The sequence below is a fragment of the Mytilus californianus genome, unplaced genomic scaffold (genome assembly GCF_021869535.1).
Source record: "Mytilus californianus isolate M0D057914Y unplaced genomic scaffold, xbMytCali1.0.p SCAF_4, whole genome shotgun sequence".
In the NCBI taxonomy this organism is placed as follows: Eukaryota; Metazoa; Mollusca; class Bivalvia; order Mytilida; family Mytilidae; genus Mytilus; species Mytilus californianus.
In genome coordinates, this window is record NW_026262690.1 from 105,109,736 (window position 1) to 105,132,232 (window position 22,497).

General features: G+C 31.0%; 2 protein-coding genes across 5 annotated transcripts in view; one reads left to right on the forward strand and one right to left on the reverse strand.

Moving 5' to 3' along the window:
• Window positions 1–4,200: 4,200 nt before the first annotated feature.
• LOC127737027 (ADP-ribosylation factor-like protein 2) lies at window positions 4,201–11,590 on the reverse strand. Its single transcript, XM_052247572.1, has 5 exons — window positions 11,482–11,590; window positions 10,115–10,225; window positions 9,203–9,365; window positions 7,708–7,788; window positions 4,201–4,531 (listed from the first exon to the last, which is right to left on the reverse strand). Exons 1-5 carry the CDS (start codon window positions 11,544–11,546, stop codon window positions 4,397–4,399), a joined length of 555 nt encoding a protein of 184 aa, XP_052103532.1. The 5' UTR covers window positions 11,547–11,590; the 3' UTR covers window positions 4,201–4,396.
• Window positions 11,591–11,752: 162 nt separating this feature from the next.
• LOC127738979 (ribosomal protein S6 kinase delta-1-like) overlaps window positions 11,753–22,497 on the forward strand; it is a 31,761-nt gene continuing 21,016 nt past the window's right edge. For 3 of the 4 annotated variants that reach the window (XR_008000232.1, XR_008000231.1, XM_052250482.1), the window contains exons 1-8: window positions 11,753–11,899; window positions 14,284–14,319; window positions 15,090–15,207; window positions 15,685–15,800; window positions 17,245–17,420; window positions 17,656–17,900; window positions 19,154–19,177; window positions 21,590–21,651. Coding sequence is in view for 2 of the 4 variants with exons in the window: in XM_052250482.1 (XP_052106442.1) it covers window positions 11,786–11,899; window positions 14,284–14,319; window positions 15,090–15,207; window positions 15,685–15,800; window positions 17,245–17,420; window positions 17,656–17,900; window positions 19,154–19,177; window positions 21,590–21,651 (891 nt within the window). In the remaining 2 variants the exon portion in view is untranslated. The remainder of the gene's footprint in view (window positions 11,900–14,283; window positions 14,320–15,089; window positions 15,208–15,684; window positions 15,801–17,244; window positions 17,421–17,655; window positions 17,901–19,153; window positions 19,178–21,589; window positions 21,652–22,497) is intronic. The other variant, XM_052250483.1, reaches the window with a different exon arrangement.

Below are 22,497 nucleotides of genomic sequence, written 5' to 3' on the forward strand. Positions count from 1 at the left end.
TTCAGTGGTTATAGTTAAGTTTTTGTGTTTTGGTCTGTTTTTCTTATACTGTATGCAATAGGTCAACTATATTTGGTGTATGGAATGATTGTAAGGTGTACATGTCTAGCGGGCAGGTGTCATCTGACCTTGACGTCATTTTCATGGTTCAGTGGTTATAGTTAAGTTTTTGTGTTTTGGTCCATTTTTCTTATACTTTATGCAATAGGTCTACTATATTTGGTGTATGGAATGATTGTAAGGTGTACATGTCCAACTGGCAGGTGTCATCTGACTTTGACCTCATTTTCATGGTTCAGTGGTCAAAGTTAAGTTTTTGAGTTTTGGTCTTTTTTCTAATACTATATGCAATAAGTCAACTATATTTGGTGTATGGAAATATTCTATGATGTACATGTCAGTTTGGCAGGTTTTATTTGACCTTGACCTCATTTTCAAGGTTCATTGCTCAGTGTTAAGTTTATGTGTTTCAGTCTGTTTTTCTTAAACTATAAGCAATAGGTCAGCTATATTTGTTGTATGGAAGGATTGTAAGCTGTTCATGTCTGCCTGGCATGGTTCATCTGACCTTGACCTCATTTTCACGATTCATTGGTCAATGTTTAGTTTTCTTGGTTAAGTCTGTTTCTTAGAAACTATAAGCAATAGGTCAACTATATTTAGTGTATTGAATGATTGTAAGGTGTACATGTATTTCTCGTTTGGTTTATATGACCTTGACTTCATTTTCTTGGATCATGTTAAGTTTATGTAATAGTTGTAGTACTGTAAAGCTTTCATTTAGGACTATCAACATAATATCAATGGTTAGTAAAGAAGGCGAGACATTTCAGCGTGTGCACTCTTGTTTTTTTTAAGTTTATGGCCTGCAAATGATTTTTCACATCTTTCATTCTCTAAATTTTATACCTCAGGAATATCTAAAGACATTCAATCCATAAAGAACCAATATGTGTTATACATGTATTCATCAGTTACTTAATGACTGATGACTAATTCCATGTAAATTCTAATACTTTAATATTATTCTAAGACATGATTATAACAACTGTTAGAAATCCCCAAGATACAATTATATATTTAATCGGTTAAACTGTCAGTCAATCTGGTAGTAGATACTAAGAATAGATGCATGTGTAAAGATAATCTAGTTAAGGTAAATACAAAAGATTGATATCATTGCAATATGCATGTAGTAAAATTTCGTATTTGTTATCTTTGCATCACTGCTCCTGAGTCAATACTTTTTTGGTAGACTATTAGTTCCAGAGAATATAGACTCCCCCACAAAGTCATGACAAACATCGAAAGTACTATTACAACAGACAGTCAACCCACTTTAGCATGTAACACCATGTATATTCATCAGCTGCAAAAGAGTTTATGCAGATAATCTTACAAACCTCGAAACTTTAAGGAATTAAGAATTCAAAATTTGTCTATGGTGACTGAATTTTTAATCAGATAGGTCGAAAAGAGAATTTTTTCAAATAAACTTTCAAACTTTATTCCTGCCATATTCATTTCAGATTGCTATGACGTTGCATATGACAGATTAAAAAGGTGATAAAGAGGACTTTGTGTCCTTAGGCATCATAGCCACCATGAGGCTTAATTAGAAACAAGCATTTTTTTTGTAATAAACTGTTGACACAGAGATATGTCTCACCTGTCCACATAAAATTCAGAAAAAGACAATCTGATGGACAGCAACATTGCTTATTAATTTAAAGTTGCTGGACCATGATCATGTGGGCAGGGCCTAGAAATGGTCGACAAACTGAGATGTACTGATAGTAATGCAACTTTATACAAAATATCATTGATCTGTCACAAGCAGTTATTATCAAACTGACTTAAGCAGAAAACTGAACATTGAAAATTGCTAATTAATTCAAGGTCACTGGACCATGACCTAGGGGGCAAGGCCTCAAAATAGTGGTCAAACAGATATGTACTGATAGTAATGCAACTTCATACAAAATATCAATGATCTATCATAAGTAGTTCCTATCAAACTAACTTAAGCAGAAAAATTAACATTGAAAATTGCTAGTTAATTCAAAGTTGCTGGACCATGACCTAGGGGGCAGGGCCTCAAAATAGTTGTCAAACTGATATGTACTATTAGTAATGCAACTTTTTATAAAATATCAATGATTTATCACAAGTAGTTCCTATCAAACTAACTTAAGCAGAAAAATTAACATTGAAAATTGCTAGTTAATTCAAAGTTGCTGGACCATGACCTACGGGGCAGGGCCTCGAAATAGTTGTCAAACTGATATGTACTGATAGTAATGCAACTTTATATAAAATATCAATGATTTATCACAAGTAGTTCCTATCATACTAACTTAAGCAGAAAACTTAACAATTGTTGACACCACTGCCACAGCCATCGCCGCAAAAGCAATCCCTATGTCTGGCTTTTCGCAGGCGAGACAAAAATTCGAAAAATCACCATTCCAGTTAATACTGAAAAGATTTGGCATTGTTGTTTTTATTGAAGAAAGTTAAAAATTGACCAAGCAGAATGAAGAATTGCCTTGATTGCTGTGTTTTTATGTGTGGAATAAAAACACTATTTTAATAGGCCTTCAATATATTACAAATGAAAATTTTAGTTTTTTTGGAGTCAAGTAATTACACAGGAAAATGTTTTTTATTGAATGATGATGGACAGATGGTTACATAAGGAACTAGATGAGTCTGAACTACACAAATGACCCCGTCTCAAAAAGTTTTAAAATCTGCAATTTCAACATGCATGGATAGTATCCAGCTATCAAGACCAATACTAGTTTGATGAAAAATTTCCTTGATCAATGAGTAGTTAAATTTCAAACTATCAGCAAACAGGAAGTGGATGTACTGAAGATGTGTTGAAACGACATGAAAATCAGCATATCAGAACAAAATATAAACTTGATCTGTAACTCATCATGGTAGACTCACATATTAAAAATCAGCGCAAAATCTGATGGTGTATAGAAAAAAAGTCTGTATAACTGTGATTTTCATCAATTTTCAAGTCAAAGTCCAAAACGTGTAATTACGGCAAAAATCAGCATATCAGATCAAAATATAAACTTGATCTGTAACTCATCATGGTAGACTCACATACCAAAAAATCAACCCAATATCTGAAGGTGTATAGAAACAAAATTTGTATAACTGATTTTTAACAATTTATCAAAGTCCAAAGCCTGTAATTTTGGCAAAAATTAGCAGAACAGAACCAAACTTAAACTTGATCAGTAACTCATCATGGTTAACTCACATACCCAAAATCATCCCAATATCTGAAGGCGTTTAGAAAAAAAGTCTGTATAACTGTGATTTTCAACAATTTATCAAAGTCCAAAGCCCATAATTTCGGCAAAAATTAGCAGAGCAGAAAGAAACTTAAACTTGATCTGTAACTCATCATGGTTAACTTACATACCAAAAGTCAGCCCAATATCTGAAGGCGTTTAGAAAAAAAATCCTTATAACTGTGTTTTCAACAATTTATCAAAGTCCAAAGCCCGTAATTTCGGCAAAAATAAGCAGAGCAGAACGAAACTTAAACTTGATCTGTAACTCATCATGGTTAACTCACATACCAAAAATCAGCCCAATATCTGAAGGCGTTTAGAAAAAAAGTCTGTATAATGGTTTGTTGCGGAATGACATAATGACGGAATGACAAAATGACGGAATGACAGAATGACGGAATGACGGACAAGGGTAAAACTATATGGCCCGGACAACTTTGTTTGCGGGGCCATAAAAAATCAAAGGAATGAAAATGGTGAATAGGGTAAGCTATTGATTGATGGATGTAGAATGTCAAGTAGCAAACATTACAAGCGTATTCAGGATGATAACAAGTTAATGAAATATGAATATACCTGACTTTGTACAGAACAACTTGCTGAGTTGGATTTTTAAAGTGCTTTCCCACAAAGTAACAGTCTGTAGGTAGACTCCAAGCCAATATTTTTTTTGCTCTTAGTTCTAAATAAGTCATACATGGCAGAGAAGCAGCAAATACCAATTTTAGAGTCTAATGGGTGACATAGACAGAGTGAGTCCATTACCTCCTATACTTTGAGGTGACCACCAAGGCAGTTGTATGCAATTGACAATGAAACAAAGTAACAAGAAAAAGAGCAAACAAATTGTCATTAGATTAATCATTTACCAACATTTGCTGTGTTTATAACTTCAACAAATTGTTTACAAGAATTCTTTTATTAATTTAGAAATGAAAACTTCTTGGAATTCCTGCATCTGGACCACTTCAAGTACAGTTTTAGTACTTCTCATCACTAAATAATGTCTGTCTACAACACATAGCGGCCATCTATCACAGTTAAGCTTATTTCATCAGATCTATAAATAGCTTTTTTCAGTCCATGGTGAATATTCTTGAAGCTATGTCATCTATTACCCAGTCTATACCTTTTAATAAATTTTCACCAGTCACTGCACTACAGTCTTGTATTAACCAGTGATGGGTCTTTATTTCATCTAATTCTAAAGCCTACAATAAAGGAATTTAGATTTTTTAGTATTTTGACAAATTTAACTTTCACTTTAATCCACTCTAACAAATGGGAAATTTCTAGGATTAATTCTTGCATGAACTTCTCTAGTATTACCTTTTGAGTCAAAGCCAATACTGTGTTAAAGACGCAATTGTGTATGGGCGAAGCATATTACAAATAGTAAATTTTACAACACTGTAATTGCCACAATAGCATAATAATGCATATGACCCCATACTTATGCTATACATGTTACCAATACAGTGAAAATTAGGGATAAATTATCAAACCAGTTGTTAAAACAGGCTTTCAAATTGTTGCTGATAAAGATAAATCCAGAAAAGTGCATTAGATGCACTAAATTTTCAGTTTTTCTAATTTATCAAAATGTAATTTCTCTAATTAGCATTAATAAAACAGATGTGATTCCATACCAACATTGTCCTTAATGATAACCTTCTAATGTATAACAGATTGATTTCCAATGACTGCAGTTCTACAGTGATCATAGAAGTTGTAAACCAACAGGGGAAAAAATCAAATACTAGTGAAACTTGGTCACTTCACTACAACAGCTTAAAAAAAAGTCCAACTCTGATAGCAAATATTGTACCCTCCAGAGCAATTATTATAAACCACACAAATTTAAATACATGTACCGAGAAAAAGTCATGTTTCTTCTACATTGTGACAAGGGAGATAATCAATACTGGTCAATGAAAAAATTACCAGTTGTGCTACAGGAAATGATTACCCTTCCACAGCACCTAAATTCACCCCCTATGTGATTACGGGGGTTTGCATTCCTCAATTTAGTTTTATATGCAGTGTTTTTTTCACTGTTGTTTGACCATGGTGGTGTCCATCTGTCTGTCTTTCTTTTACTTTTTCTTTATCTCTATTACAAGGATGTTGTCTGTTTTTGTTTTCTTTTGTGGTTTTTGATTGTCCCCCTGGTATCTTCCTTACATTTTTGAAATTTTAGAATTTACAGCAATTTTCAAGACTTGTTTTGGTTGTAGATCTATATGAATTGAATTTAAATATCTTCTATTCAAATTTCACTCTTAAGGATGTATTCCTCTGACGTGTCAGTCTCATTAGCCAAAATGTTGAGAAAATGGGTGAGGGGTACAAGAAATGATTTTACCTGAAACATGTACATCCCATATCAATTTCTTTTCAAATTTCTTAGATATGTATTTTTTCAATCATTTATAACAAAGAAGTTGAAATAATATGCTTTTTGTTCTAAAAAAAGAGAAAAATTCCAAATTTACAAAATTGACAGCATGGTACATTTGACAAGAAAAAGCAACAAAATTTTATAAAACTTTCTTATATTAACACCTACCTTTAGTTTTTTTTAAGTTAAATTTATTCAGATTGGTCCACTTCATCTTTAGTGCAAGTATGATAAAAAGTTTAATTGTGAACTGTGATTTTTTTCATGATAATAGCCCAAAAATGGGTAAAAGTTGATGAAAAAAGGGAAATTTCTAGGATTAATTCTTGCATGAACTTCTCTAGTATTACCTTTTGAGTCAAAGCCAATACTGTGTTAAAGACGCAATTGTGTATGGGCGAAGCATATTACAAATAGTAAATTTTACAACACTGTAATTGCCACAATAGCATAATAATGCATATGACCCCATACTTATGCTATACATGTTACCAATACAGTGAAAATTAGGGATAAATTATCAAACCAGTTGTTAAAACAGGCTTTCAAATTGTTGCTGATAAAGATAAATCCAGAAAAGTGCATTAGATGCACTAAATTTTCAGTTTTTCTAATTTATCAAAATGTAATTTCTCTAATTAGCATTAATAAAACAGATGTGATTCCATACCAACATTGTCCTTAATGATAACCTTCTAATGTATAACAGATTGATTTCCAATGACTGCAGTTCTACAGTGATCATAGAAGTTGTAAACCAACAGGGGAAAAAATCAAATACTAGTGAAACTTGGTCACTTCACTACAACAGCTTAAAAAAAAGTCCAACTCTGATAGCAAATATTGTACCCTCCAGAGCAATTATTATAAACCACACAAATTTAAATACATGTACCGAGAAAAAGTCATGTTTCTTCTACATTGTGACAAGGGAGATAATCAATACTGGTCAATGAAAAAATTACCAGTTGTGCTACAGGAAATGATTACCCTTCCACAGCACCTAAATTCACCCCCTATGTGATTACGGGGGTTTGCATTCCTCAATTTAGTTTTATATGCAGTGTTTTTTTCACTGTTGTTTGACCATGGTGGTGTCCATCTGTCTGTCTTTCTTTTACTTTTTCTTTATCTCTATTACAAGGATGTTGTCTGTTTTTGTTTTCTTTTGTGGTTTTTGATTGTCCCCCTGGTATCTTCCTTACATTTTTGTAAAACAGTTTGCAGGTTGATAGGGATTTTTAATCCAATATTTCAAGTTCTTTTGAATGAATGAGTTACGCAGATTGATATTAATGGGTGTTAATGGCGTCATTGAAAAAATCAACTCTTACTGTGACTGTAATGACATAAACATTATGTTATTGGAAATGTACCAGAAAATGCTGGAATATAAAAGCTTGCTATATGACAAAAAAGTTTATAAAAATGTTACCTCAGTCAAATTAAATAAATTCTAATATAATTACAATAGGTAAAACATGAAGTAAAAAGGGTTTTTCTATATTTTTATTTGAAACACAGAAGATACTGTAAGTATTAGTTTTTGCAATGTACATATATTTCCTGTTTTTTGTACTACATTCTGACTATGAAAGTGCTAAAAAGACAACTGCTATGAAGAAAATACAAATTTGGGTTATTGTCTTTTGTCATATACCCCAAATCTCCTTTTTTTCATATATCTTGTTTTAAAAACTAAATAAATGAATTTCTATTAACTTTGCTGCAACAAACAAAACAGCAAAAGCAGGGTACCAAAAAATGTATATTATTTAAGTAGTCTTATGTACCAAAAGTATCATGTGAACAATTACAGAATTTTACTCAGAGAGTTTGGCAAAAGTGATAATTTTTTCATTACAAATTGAGTATACAAAAAAGTCATTGGTGTTTCATCAAGAAATTCCGTGGTCTGAAAATTAAATGCATAAAACCTTTTCTCTTCACAAAACTATAACATGCTTGTTTTATTAATATACCTACTTCTCTGATTGATTGTGCTGTCAGAGACCCTGGTAAATCTTGTTTGTTTGCAAATACAAGTAGGGTAGCACCTGCTAGTCTCTGAAAATAGATATTGCATAAAATATAAACATTCATTTTTAGTATAAACTGTATAAAAAATATCACATGTATTTAAATATATTGTTTGATTAACACATTTTCAGCATTATCGATTAAATATTCCTGAATTTGTTGAACTACTCTCAGTTCAGAATTTTTTTCATGCATCTATTATTGTGATTGTTGAACTAAGTATTAAAATGAGGTATAAATTATTGGAATTTCAGAAAATGCTGCATATATACAAAATAATGCTAGCAAAATTTAAAATGCGATTTTTTATTTTTTGGATACCTATATATTCAGTAGCAAATTTCGCATTAATGAAAACATCATAGAAATTTTAGAATTTACAGCAATTTTCAAGACTTGTTTTGGTTGTAGATCTATATGAATTGAATTTAAATATCTTCTATTCAAATTTCACTCTTAAGGATGTATTCCTCTGACGTGTCAGTCTCATTAGCCAAAATGTTGAGAAAATGGGTGAGGGGTACAAGAAATGATTTTACCTGAAACATGTACATCCCATATCAATTTCTTTTCAAATTTCTTAGATATGTATTTTTTCAATCATTTATAACAAAGAAGTTGAAATAATATGCTTTTTGTTCTAAAAAAAGAGAAAAATTCCAAATTTACAAAATTGACAGCATGGTACATTTGACAAGAAAAAGCAACAAAATTTTATAAAACTTTCTTATATTAACACCTACCTTTAGTTTTTTTTAAGTTAAATTTATTCAGATTGGTCCACTTCATCTTTAGTGCAAGTATGATAAAAAGTTTAATTGTGAACTGTGATTTTTTTCATGATAATAGCCCAAAAATGGGTAAAAGTTGATGAAAAAAGGGAAAATCATCAAAATTGGGTACTTTCAAATGGCCGTAGCAAAAACAGAAGTGCACCCCCCATATGATTTTTTCTTCACCAATTATTTTTTTACAGTCATATAAACCCAAAAATCAGGTTAAGAAAAAAAGTTCAATTCAAGAAATTTTTGGCTCCTCAGAGGTGTACATCCTTAACAGTCAGTAAGAATTGAATTGAAGTTTTTTTTTCTGAACATGTCAGTTTTAGCTACCATTAGTTTAAAATGATTTCAAACTACTGCATAATAAAGTTTATTATCTTAGTGTAAATTTGAGCTTTTGGACAAGTGGGAAGTTAGGCATGCAGTAAACATTGTTCATCCACTACTTTCATTTGCAAAGGGTCTGTAACAAATCAGGAATATAAAAGTCGATCAATTGATTTATTTCAAAAGATTTTTTATAAAATAATTTTCGTTATGTGTGTACTTTGGTTGCCCCTCACTCAAAAACTTTATGTTCACTTCAGTCATAGCCCTAATAATGTTCCATTTGTTATATTGTAAGTTCAAAGGTCACTTTTATCAGAAAAGTAATGTACCTCCTCCACTAGCAGTGCCTGAAGTTCTTGTTTACAGTCATTCATTCTCATTCTGTCTGCACTATCTACAACCCAAATCAACCCATCTGTACTCTCAAAATAATTTCTCCAGTATGATCGTAGAGATTTCTGACCTCCAACATCCCAAATGTTTAGTTTAAATCTGAAAAATATAAACAATAGAAATGTCAACAAAAATTTCAAATTTACCTTTACATAATAGATGATAAATGTATATACTTCAATAAAATAGACATACTCTTAAAATGTTGCAGTCCTTAACTAATAGTTACTATTCTTCAACAGTTTCTTTAAATTCATCTCGTAAAATATAGTCTTTTTTTACATATAAAAATGTGCATAAAGATTCACAAGTATGACTAGCATCACTAACTCTGATATTAATCTAAATCAATACTTTAAACAAGATTGTTCAAATTTGAACTTTCTTGTTCTCTTAAACATTGTTAAAATTGAATCTCCTGAAATAACTGTTTTCCTTTTTGATACAAGTCTGATATTATTCATTTGTTGAAATAACACAACAATTCTGAATTTACTCATACCACATCTGCTTATTATCATATTTTATCTGCCATTTCATTAGACTCGTCAGGGGATACATGTATAACTGTCAGCATGATGCTAAACGCTCATTATACCTTTTAGTAGATCTCTTATTATGACATGCATGTATGAGAATGAATAATAGAATAAAATAATATGTGAACATATAATGAACCATTGAATAACCAATTTGACTTTTTTTATTGTAAAATACAAAAGTTTAAAAAAATATTAAGAACATCTCACAATACAAATTATATCAAAATCACAAAATAAGATAATATGTTTCTGTGTAGTTACATGTATGAAATAAATATCTTACCAACTGAAGATAAAAACTCTTACCCTTTATGTTCCAGTGTTTTGATATTAAATCCAAGTGTTGGTGAAATTGTATCTATATCCTCGCCATTAAATTTCTTTAGTATTGTTGTTTTTCCAGCATTGTCCAATCCCCTACATTATGTTAAGGTTTGATAATCAAAATATATGTTTCAATGTCCTTCTTTAACAGGTTTGGAAACTTTGCACAGTCTTAATACTTATATCCACATCATTTGGGCTCTGATGCAGAGTTATCTCATTGGCAATCATACCACCATATATACCACATCTCCTTATCATATACTGTAAAAAGGATCTAAGCATTTTTAGAAAGTACATGTAGATACCATAACAATCTTCTAGGGAGGTGTTCAAATCTGTATAAATTCATTCTATAAAAGGTGATGGTTAGCCATATATATAAATATATACCGAATGCAATCCAAATGCATGGCTCTGTGTTCAAATTATCTCAAAACCTCTAAAAAACTTTTATATTAAACTGTAAAATGATTTTTTATTTCAATTTCATTATATTACTATTTCTACCTATAAAATTTCATTTAAATGCCTAAAAGACTAAAATCCTGAACAAAATATACATTTGCAGAGACACCATGTCATATCTGTTAGTTTAATATGATAGGATAAATACATAAATATAATGCTTTATTTGAAAAAGATATTGTCAGTTATGTTCCAGAATCATTGAATACCCATAATCTCCCAGATTCTATCTCCAGGAGATATTAGAAAACGTCCAAAAAAGAGCGGCCCGATTCATTTCATCAAATTACAGAGATTATGAACCCCAATCAATGATAGCGATTCTGAAACAGCTCAATTTACCACCATTAAGAGATAGAAGAGTAGGCTTATACTTCTGTATAAAGGACTAAACAATAAAGCTCGACATATACCAACAGAGCAGTTGAAAATAACAGGATGGATCACCAAATCAATGCACAAACATCATTTCCTCAGACCACCAACCAAAACAGACTCACTCAAATTTAGCTTTATCCTGAATACCATTATAAAGGACTGAAACTCAATACCATCGCACATTTTCGACAATCTTAGATAGATTCATGAAAAGACCAAGTCAGATCATTTGCAGATATAAATTTTGTTAGGGAGGGGGTATTTGGATTAATCACTATGTGACGGACTGTAACATGGCGTGAAAATGTCCATCGGACATATCACCGTATCATATGAAGATCAAGATCAAGATTTTTTTTATACAAATATGTGATAAAATCATAAATATTAATATATTCAGTTTCAACTTTCATGACCATGTCCTTTTAATCCCTGTTATCCTAGATAGCACCTACATAAATAGAGAGCAAAAAATTTAATCACAAGTAAAACAAAAAGGATACAACATCAGAAGTCTGACTTCCTTTTCTTTCTGCTTCATTTTCTTAAGAATGGTTAAGAGTCCCATTTTTAATATTTTAATGCTTAAAACTGGTAACCTAATGAGTCATGGACAGGTAAACAGTTTGCTCTGAGGTTTTTACGATATACATATCATTTTGGTATTTGATAATAAATTTTTTAACTAAATTAGAAAACAGCAATTTATTTATAATATAAGAAATAAGGATACTTATATAATAACAATTTTAATGAAGGAACTTTAATTAACATCACGTGTTTACGACATAACACCGCAAATCGAAAATGGCATCGAGAACGAAACGTCAAACATCTGTGCAAGATAAAATATGGAATTTTAATGTTTCTGATCCAACATTACATCCAAATGGCTTCACAATTTATAAAGTGACAATTAGAGTATGTTTACATTCGTAATTTAACTCCATAGCATTCTTTGTTACACTTAATTATTGAACCCAAAAGAACAAGCTACCAACGTCACAAATCCTGCAAAAAATATTAGAATCGGTGAACTGACAAATAACTGGTTATATTAAGTTAATCTTTTTGATCAGTATTGACATACTTAAAATCCTTATTATGGTTATATGCACTGTCATGGCATAGAATAAGTTTAACAGGTTGGGATCTGTTTACATTTTCACCTGGTTCGATTCATCCTGATAAGTGATTTATTTTGCCCAGGTTTGTATTATATATGACAAGAACGTTTAACTAACATATATATAGATATCTTATATATGTCCTTGTAGTTGTACATGCATATATATTTTTCATGAAATTGAGGCGGGTACAACCTGATGAGCACCCAAAGGTTATTGGTGCATTTTTCTATTTTTGGGGGCAGATATACAAATTAGTGGGAAATCCCATTCTTCTTTATGATGTTTCAGGAAAAAAGTATTTTTATGTAAACAATAACCAAAATTAGTATAGAGAGACTGAACATTGTACTTTTACACCATTCAATCCTTCAACCAATTTTTTATCAAATTTAACCTAAAAAAAATCTTAAACTTGAGGTAAATATGATTATATAGATATAGGAAGATGTGGTATGAGTGCCAATGAGACAACTCTCCATCCAAGTTACAATTTATAAAAGTAAACCATTATAGGTCAAGGTACGGCCTTCAACACGGAGCATTGGCTCACATATGCTCCCATAGGTAGCATTAATAATAGATGGGTAATTTTTTCATGTACATGTACATGTAAAATGTATAAAAGGCAACTTCTCTGTTAATGCAGCTGTATTGAATAAGGGGAGATGTTTTGGATGGCAGTGGAAATAGTAAGAAAGTACAGGGAACCCTATGCATGTATTTAAGCAACTGTTCTGTTTCAATGTCATTTCCTGTGTTTTTTCAAAGCATTTTAACCTCCTTTATGAAACTCTGCAATATGGCTGCTATAACTGTGAAAGGGCCTAATGCTAAGTAAGCTTCAACATCATGGTTGAAAACTTTTTTCTGTCTGGATTTTTGTAAAACATTTAAGGATCATACAATTTCCCACTAATAAATGTTTGAGTAAGTCTGACAAAGAATATAACCTAATATTGTGTTGTTAAATTCCTATCCAGTGGGAAATCTAGTGTCAAAATACACATCATGACATGTATTGCCTCCCCTTCAAACACTGAAAACTTGATCTTTTCTTTGTATGTCCTGCTTTAGCAAGGAACCTATTAATTATACATTTACAAGAAATGTTCTTGTATTTAGAAACAATAAAAATGAATTCGAATAAAACCAAATTTCAGTATAATGTTATTATTTCCCTCCCAAAATAAGAATTGACAAGAACAGCAGTCTATAGGATCTTAGTTTAAAATGTTGCTATGCAAATAAATTTCTGGAGTACCAACTTCAGTTGATTTTTCTACTGGCTGTATATCTCTCTGTACCATGCCAATTATCTGTATATGTATGCAACTAGATCATATAATTTAAAGAAAAAATACCAAAAGAATCTATTGATTTGCAGCAGAGATTAACACTTTTGAAATTAAGTTACATGTGTACTAATAAATTCCAACAGAACTTATCTCGATGTAAACATTGAATGTGAATACATCCAGAAGACCGCAAATAAAAATTGAGACAAAAATTGTAAAAACATAGTTAAAATCTTTTAATGGATAACCTACTTTGTAAAAATATTCATCTTTAATTTTTTAACCTGCACAGACACAACTTTTAAATGTTTATATTAAAGAAAAGACAACATTTCTTTAAGAATCTATATCTTGTTGGCAATCATACCACATCTCCTTATTTTTATATTTGTGGAACACTTCAAAATTGGTGATTTGAAAGAGCTTTAGATATTTTATGTGTATGATTTTTTCCAATTTGTTTATCAACATGATCAATATGCAGCAATGATTGACATTTTTTAATTTCAGTTTCACAAGCTTCTAATGCAATATTATCTCGATAAATAATGAAATAAAACATGATGTATTTGCATTTCTAATATTACACCGTTTAACATACAGTTTCTTTAAAATGTACATTTGTTGTTTAAAAATAACTTTTATTCAGTATCACCACTGGAATTGTTTACTATTGATTTTGTCAACTTTCATAAGAAGAGTTAGTTTTCTATTGTTCTCGCCTCATCGGCTTTGCCACTGTATCTGTTGATGCATACATGTACCCCTTACATGCTTATCTTCCTTTTTTCAGCAAGTGTCAAAAATTTTAATATGTGTTTTGATAACAATTTTATTGACATCTAATTATATAATGTATCTGTTTTCTTTATATTTTTAGGTTTTCAGAATGTCTGAATCAGATAAGCTCACCGAGGTTTGTATTAATAACAGTCTGAAATAGAAATATAATTAAGTCTCAGAAAAGTCAAGTATATAGCAACAATATAAACAATAAAGTAAACTTAAAACTTGTGAATGGCTCATCTTTCCTTTCTAATGGTAAAAAGTCTAAAAAAAATTGAACCTTTCTGATGTTTTTTCATGAAACAGATTTGACATTGCTAGTACTGTGAAAATATTAAGCATAGCATAGGAAAAATTCAAAGGATTGCAAAATATAACAAAAAAGTTGAAACATGAGAAATGTTCTTAAGGTGTTATACTAAGAATGTACATGTTATTGAGTACTGAAGAGAAAACAAGGAAAATCAGTTAGACTTTTTATAAACTGATACAACCCCATAAAACACCAGGACTAGGACAATACATGTGTACTTACTGTTATAACAATGTAAGAAGCAGATGACACTGAAAACTTGATCTTTGGCGATATGGAATCCAATCATGGCTACATGTTGCACTTGAAACAGTAAACATACCAACCCAATGAGATTCACCTAAAATTACTCTTGCTGGTGATTAGTGAATAATGGTGAAATAGGGCAACAGCATGCTAAGTAATGGCACTCTTATAAAATATCTATTGAATTTACAGAAAGATGTCTAAGAGTAAATCTCTTAAAATTACCAACATTCATTGTAACTGTATCACCTTGTTTGTACTGTTTGTGTACATACATGTATATCTATTCACATTTCTTTTCAGGAAATTAAAAAAATTATATCTTCTTTTTGTTTTTTCAGATCATCATATGGAAGAGATATAATGATTTTAAAGAATTGTACAAAGGAATGATAAACTTACACAAAGCTTTACACAGACGGAACCCGTTTCCGTTATTTGCTAAACCAAAGTTGTTTGGTATGGTTCATGTTTTATGTTATATACAGATTACTGTAAACAAAATTATTTTCATGGATACTTTTTTGATGTGTTTAATATTTTCTAGCAGATTAGCGTGGCAGCGATTTATTAATGTATTCAAATAAGAGAATATCCAATCATTTGGACATCATTTGACATATTCAAATGATTATTTTACTAAAAAAAAATGGTTGATTTACAGAATATTACTGCATACAATCAAGTACAATTTTGGATAGGTCTTTTGTTTTCCAAACTTTCCTGTTTAAAATATATTCAGAAATATGCAGCAAATTCAACTTGAAATGAAGCAAATCCAATGTCTCTCCTAAAATACTATTTATTAAGTATTTATCATAAGATGTAGATACAATTGATTGTCATATTCTGCCATCAATGCATCATATAATAAGTCTAAAGTATTCTTGAATTATCTTATGTTGTTAACTGTGTGAAATTTTTGTGCTTATACAGGAAGATTTGAAGAGACAGTTATTGAAGAAAGAAGAAAAAGTGCCATAGATCTCTTAGTCTTCATAGGCAGTCAGCCACATTTATATAACTCCAAAATTTTTGAAGAATTTCTTAAGGTTTGTGAAACACTGTAAACAATATTTTTTCTTTGAACAGAGCAGTCAGAAGGTGAAAATGTAGGATAAGTTGGATCAAGCCATTTATCAGTTACTGAGTTTATCTTTATAGTACTATTAGCTGGATAGCGTTGATTTGACAAATATGTCTGCATTGGCAATGTATCCACTAAGAATAAGGACAATGTTTTAATCAATGGTAAGGATGCCCTCAAAATAGATCCTGAAGTTAATGCTTGAAATGTGTATGACAGTCAATGAATTTTAATTCTTTATCAGATTGATGTTGATTAGAATGCTGAATTCACAGATATTACCAATGAAATAATTATTGAAGCTGTTCAGTCGGGTACATCCTAGGTTGATACAAGATATGTGTCATTGGTAGAATCTCTTCAGAAAAAGTCATCTTAAGAACTTTTATTCTTTATAAGTCTTTATTTCAAAAATAATGCAGTTGGTGTTATACATATAGAAATAAGAATTTATTCCTTGCTGTTCCTTAGTGATTGTTTTATTCAACAAACTGGTCAATCACAGCTACATTGTCATTTGAAATCTGCCAACCTTGCTTATTGCCAAAAAAAAACCTGCCAATTCAAATAAGTGGCTGTTTTACTAGGGAGCTCTGTATAATGATAATCAAAGTCTGAGCTATTAGCTGTCTGATATAAATACTAACTAAGGTATTAAGACAAGACAAACTTTTCATCAAAACCCTAAAAAGTAAATTTGCAATGCAGTAATATTTATGATTTTAATATAGCATTCTAGTATCTTAAGTACCTGTGTTGTTGAGTGATATCTCAACTTTTTAATAATGGAAAATATGTGATTAAGAGTACAAAAAAATAAAAAGATACCAGGGTAAATTAAAAACTATAAACCAAAAGAAAGACAACTCTGTAGCTTAAAGAAAAATAGACAACATTCCACAAAACTACATACAAAAGCGCAAATTATGCAAATTGAACGCCACCACCCAGGGTTGGACTCAGGTGTTCTGGGTGGGAAAACAGTTCGTGCTTCACTAGTGGCCCCTTTTAAGTATCTCATGTTGGATAAGTTGCATTCAGTGGTAGTTGTATTTATTGAAAGAAGGACAGATTTTAGCTACGCCATATGGAACATACCATCGGTCTTCTGTGGCAAAGATGTTTGATAAAAATCAACCAAATCATGAAGACGTTGTCCTTAAAACTTGTGAAGAGATGATTTTAAGTAACCATAAAGAACCCTAGCTTCAGTACCTTCCATGTAAGTAGCAGTCCTCTATCAAGGAAATTCAGATGGAAATACAAGTTCTGGAATATCGTATCAATATTGGGAAATAGTTTATAACTTTGTCAAATAATGCCATTATTCCACCGATCCACCCAGCTCTATAAATGCAGAGTAAAACATTTTGTCATCATGAAACCATTAAGTTATTTCTTTTATAAAGGGTGGAAAAGTTAAAGAAGGAGTATCTGGTAAGGTATTAAAACCTTCAAAACTGGACATAATGCAGTCAGTAAATCCACAGAATAATAAAAAGAAAGAGATTGAACCTATACAACCTGTCAAACATCCTCCTGATGAAGAAACCATTAATGGGAACAGTTCACAACAAGAGAATGGGTATGTGTTGATATCAAATAGAAATGTTACATAGCTACATCCATTTCAAAATGATTTAAAATTTTAAACTTTTTCCTTGACTGTAGTAGTCAGTAGCCAATTTATAATTTTAATTTAAAAAGAATAATACTAGATTAGAAATTAAGCAATTTTTTAAATAGATCTTGTATCAGCAATTCTGAATACTGTTTGAATTAACAAAATGCTGTGCACTGATTTTTTTTTTTGATTACAGGGACACAGATGAAAGTTTAGAAGGAGTATGGAATTTTCCTAGAGTTCCTGACAACATCAGTCTGAACTCCTTTGATGACACTGATGATTCAGAAGCTATAGATGCTGAGTCCATCCTAAGTACCTCACTACCTGAGCTGGACATTACTTCATTTGATCCTTTAAAACCAGATGACCTAGGACCTCCAACTCCAGGGCTGAAGACCAGTAGTAGTTGGTTGTTTGCTGCCATGGATACTTGTGCAGGTAAAATATCAATGCTTTTTAACTTTGCTTGTTATAATATTTTACTTTAATTTTAATGCCTTTATAGCTTTACCCTTTGTCCGTCATTCTGTCATTCCGTCATTCCGCAACAAACCATTATACAGACTTTTTTTCTAAACGCCTTCATATATTGGGCTGATTTTACCATGATGAGTTACAGATCAAGTTTAAGTTTTGTTCCGCTCTGCTAATTTTTGCCGAAATTACGGGCTTTGGACTTTGACAAATTGTTGAAAATCACAGTTATAGGAACTTTTTTTCTAAACTCCTTCAGATATTGGGCTGATTTTTGGTATGTGAGTTAACCATGATGAGTTACAGATCAAGTTTAAGTTTCGTTCTGCTCTGCTGATTTTTGCGGTAATTACGTGTTTTGGACTTTGACTTGAAAATTGATAAAAATCACAGTTATACAGACTTTTTTTCTATACACCTTCAGATTTTGCGCTGATTTTTGATATGTGAGTCTACCATGATGAGTTACAGATCAAGTTTATGTTTCGTTCTGATATGCTGATTTTCATGTCATTTCAACACATCTTCAGTACATCCACTTCCTGTTTGCTGATTGTTTGAAATTTAACTACTCATTGATCAAGGAAATTTTTCATCAAACTAGTATTGGTCTTGAGAGCTGGATACTATCCATGCATGTTTGTGTCCACATGTATTGTTGAAATTGCAGATTTTAAAACTTTTTGAGAAGGGGCCATTCGTGTCGTTCCAACACATCTAGTTTTATTCCATCTTCTCTGAAATGAAAGAAACAATCAAAATTGAACATAATCTCCAACAGGAAGTGTGGCATTAAAAACTATCTGGAGAAAATGGTAATGATGTCATCATGATAGATCTTTTATTATAGCTTCTGTTATTCACAATTATTTAGACTGGAGACGATTAAGAGCTTGACATATTGTTTAGACACCTGTTTGACTGTATATTGCATGTACGGTAACTGTATTTTTTATTTGCATTGTTGGTTTGATGTCTGAAACTTTTTTTTTATCAATTTATTATTTGATACCATGGATTGTTTTGCTTTCCTATAGCCAAATTGAGACTCTAGCTTTATTTATAAAGGGAATACATGCCTTATCCACTACTCCTCAGAAACCAGTGAAATGTTGTATGTAGAAATAGAAAAAAAAATCAGAAATTGATCTTTGGCTTAAAGGTATTGAAGCTAGCAATACCTATTGTAGATTAATTATCAATTATTCCCTTTCAAGGTACAAGTTCTGAGACCATAGAAGGTGAGATCTTATAGGTATATCTAAATTGTATTAGAGATTTTCCAAATATACACATTTTAAAAATATCAAATGTTTGGCGTTTTTTTTTTTTAATTTTACAGCTTTTAAAACACATCAAGGAAGTTTGATATTTAACCAAGTGTATTAAACTAGTGTAAATTAAACAAGTTTGTAATTAGCTGCTACATTATATTTAGAATCAGTTGTATATTTTATACACAGAAAAATTATACAGATGATTCTACAGATCATACCTGCCAACTTTTTAACTTTTTTGGCTTCAAAGAGAACAAAATGCATCTCTTATACATACATGTATCATAAGTGTTATTAATCTAATTCTATGGTTTTGTTTTGATGTCAATCTAACTCATGTGAATGTCTGTTTTGAGTTGTTTTGATGTCAATCTAACTCATATGAATGCCTGTTTTGAGTTGTTTTGATGTCAATCTAACTCATGTGAATGCCTGTTTTGAGTTGTTTTGATGGCAATCTAACTCATGTGAATGCCTGTTTTGAGTTGTTTTGATGTTAATCTAACTCATGTGAATGCCTGTTTTTAGTTGTTTTGATATTAATCTAACTCATGTGAATGCCTGTTTTGAGTTGTTTTGCTCATGGGGTAAATCCCCAATAAATCTGGAAAGTTGGCAGGTCTGATGATTTGTATTCAGTGGAAAATCCCTATGAGATGACTAAACTTTCCTTCCAGTTTACTAACAAAACCATGTGGAATCATAACATGTAAATACACATCATTTAAAAATACCATTGAAAGTTCTTTACATGATTAAAGATCAAACTACTTGTCGCCATTCATTCTCATGATAAGAATAAATATAAATTAAGAGTCCATCTGGGTTTGTAAGCACTCTTATGCCTACATTTCCTGTCAGATTTTTATGAAGTTTATATTAGTAATGTGTCTGATTAGTTGGAAAATAAGAAGCGATCAACTATTTTCATGGGAATTATGCCCCTTGGAAATGTAAATCATACAAAAATTGCATTGTAAGCACTCTATATCTACAAATTCTTCTTAATTCTTTATTGAAATAATATCAAATGTTTAAATGAGCACTGTTTTGGAAACTAAAAAGACAGTGGGGAACATGGAAAAACTATTATTTTACAGTTTTTGATTGACAGATATTCTTTAGAGCTAGATAAAAAGGAGTTTTTGGTGGCAGTATGTTTACCTTTGATCTATGGTGGATAATTGTCTCCTTGGCAATCATCTTCATCATACCATACATCCTTATTTGATATTGATAAATGAGATGTCATTCAAATACTGACAATTAAAGAACTCATTTTTATCATTGGGGACATTGGCGAAAGTACAATATGTTGTCTAATAAGAATTTTCAGTAGTCTTTTCAAACATGGTGTACCTATCTGTGTCTTATGTTCTTGCTTTTTATGTCCTAGAACAGGAATACTAATTATATAATAATCCTCATTAATTATTAAAAGTATTTTAATAGATGTTAAGTCATATTTCCTAGCCTTCCCTAGTCTAGGTTCTTGCTTTTTATGTCCTAGAACAGGAATACTAATAATCTCCATTAATTATTCAAAGTATTTTAATAGATGTGAAGCCATATTTCCTAGCCTCTCCTAGTCTTAGACTACTAACAACTTCTATAACATTCTTACATGATTATGAGATCATTTTAGCTTTACAGATATATACAAGATAAATACATTTATGGTTTCTATCCTGATTAACTTTATGATGGAAGAAATATTGTAGGAAAATATTTGGATTTATTCAAAAATGTAAATAATATATTTTTGTTATAATACTTGGTTTCAATATCATTGTTTACCCGAAGGCATGTGTAATAGGTGTAAAAAAAAAATTGAGAATCCAGGTACTTTACGTCTCCCTCAAATATATATGGGAAGATATATTGGTTTTGTTCTGTTCAACCTTTTGATAGTACATCACAACAGTCTGTTAATGATAGCTCTACTCCGGTAATAGAATCAATCTTCTAAAAGAATTTCTTCAAACAAAGAGTTATTGTGGACATTCTATTTTATTTTCAAATCAGGAGTCGGTTTCACAAAAAAACTTACGACTAAGATTGATTGTAAGTATACTGAATTGTTCATGACTTACGATCAATCTTAGTCGTAAGTTTTTTTGTGAAGCCGACTCCTGGTAAATTTAAGATAATTCCTACATAGCAAATCATGGAATAAGGAATTTTGCATTTTTGAACATTTTTATATCCAAGTCTCCTTTCTTGGGATGGATGGAACTGAGCTTTATATATTTGATTGTGCATTTCAAAGTTTTTTGTAAGTCAGATAATTTTGTTTTGGTCCTTTTTTTTTAAGGAAATGTAGGAGATATATGTCTTTTATGATTAAAAAAAACAAAACTGTTTTGTATTTTCTAGGTATAGATGAGACAGAAGAATTTAGTAAAGTACCATTACAGCAGGATGATGAAGATAATCAGGTACTGTAAAAGGGGGAGTGTAGTGGAAAAGGAACAAAACAAATATAAAATGATTGACTGAAGAGATAAGCAGGTTCTGTTTTGACGAGATTTTATTAGAGTGGTGTAAAGGGAGACATAATAATAAAATGAATGTTTATGTCAATGAGACAGCAACTCAACAGTACCAAAAAAATCAAAGGAAAACTAAAGGTCAATATACTGTGTTCAATAATAGACAAAGTATTCATACAATATGACTAGCTGTAAATCAACCTGAGTTTTGAAAAGACTACTAGGTTAAACTAGTTTTTTAAGCACTCAAGCCTCCCTATTTCAATTTTATCAGTGGAATAACGAAATCTAAATATAGAATATGCTATAAAAACAGCACTTTACTTTGTAATGCCAGTATATAAGACATCAAAAACAGTACAAAATAATGATATAAATTATATATAACATATCAAACAATGTCACTGAAAGCTAAGTAGAGTAGTCTCCCTCTTATGATACAACATTATAGGATAAATGGACATACTGTTTACAGTCAACATTACACTTTTGCAGTCAAAAGAGTGGCGAAAAATACCAAAGAGGTATTCAAACTCATAAGTCAATAAAACAAACTGACAATGCCATTGCAAAAAACCAAAAGACAAGCAACAGTACACAAAACACAACATAGAAAACTAAAGACTGAGCAACACAAACCCCTTAAAAACCTGGGGTGATCTCAACATTACAATTTTACACTAAGAGCAGAAGGTGAGACACAGGATTGGATTCCACAGGCAGAAGGTGAGACACAGGATTCCACGGAACCCTTTACAAATTTTATTTTAAAACTATGTTTTTTTTCTTCAG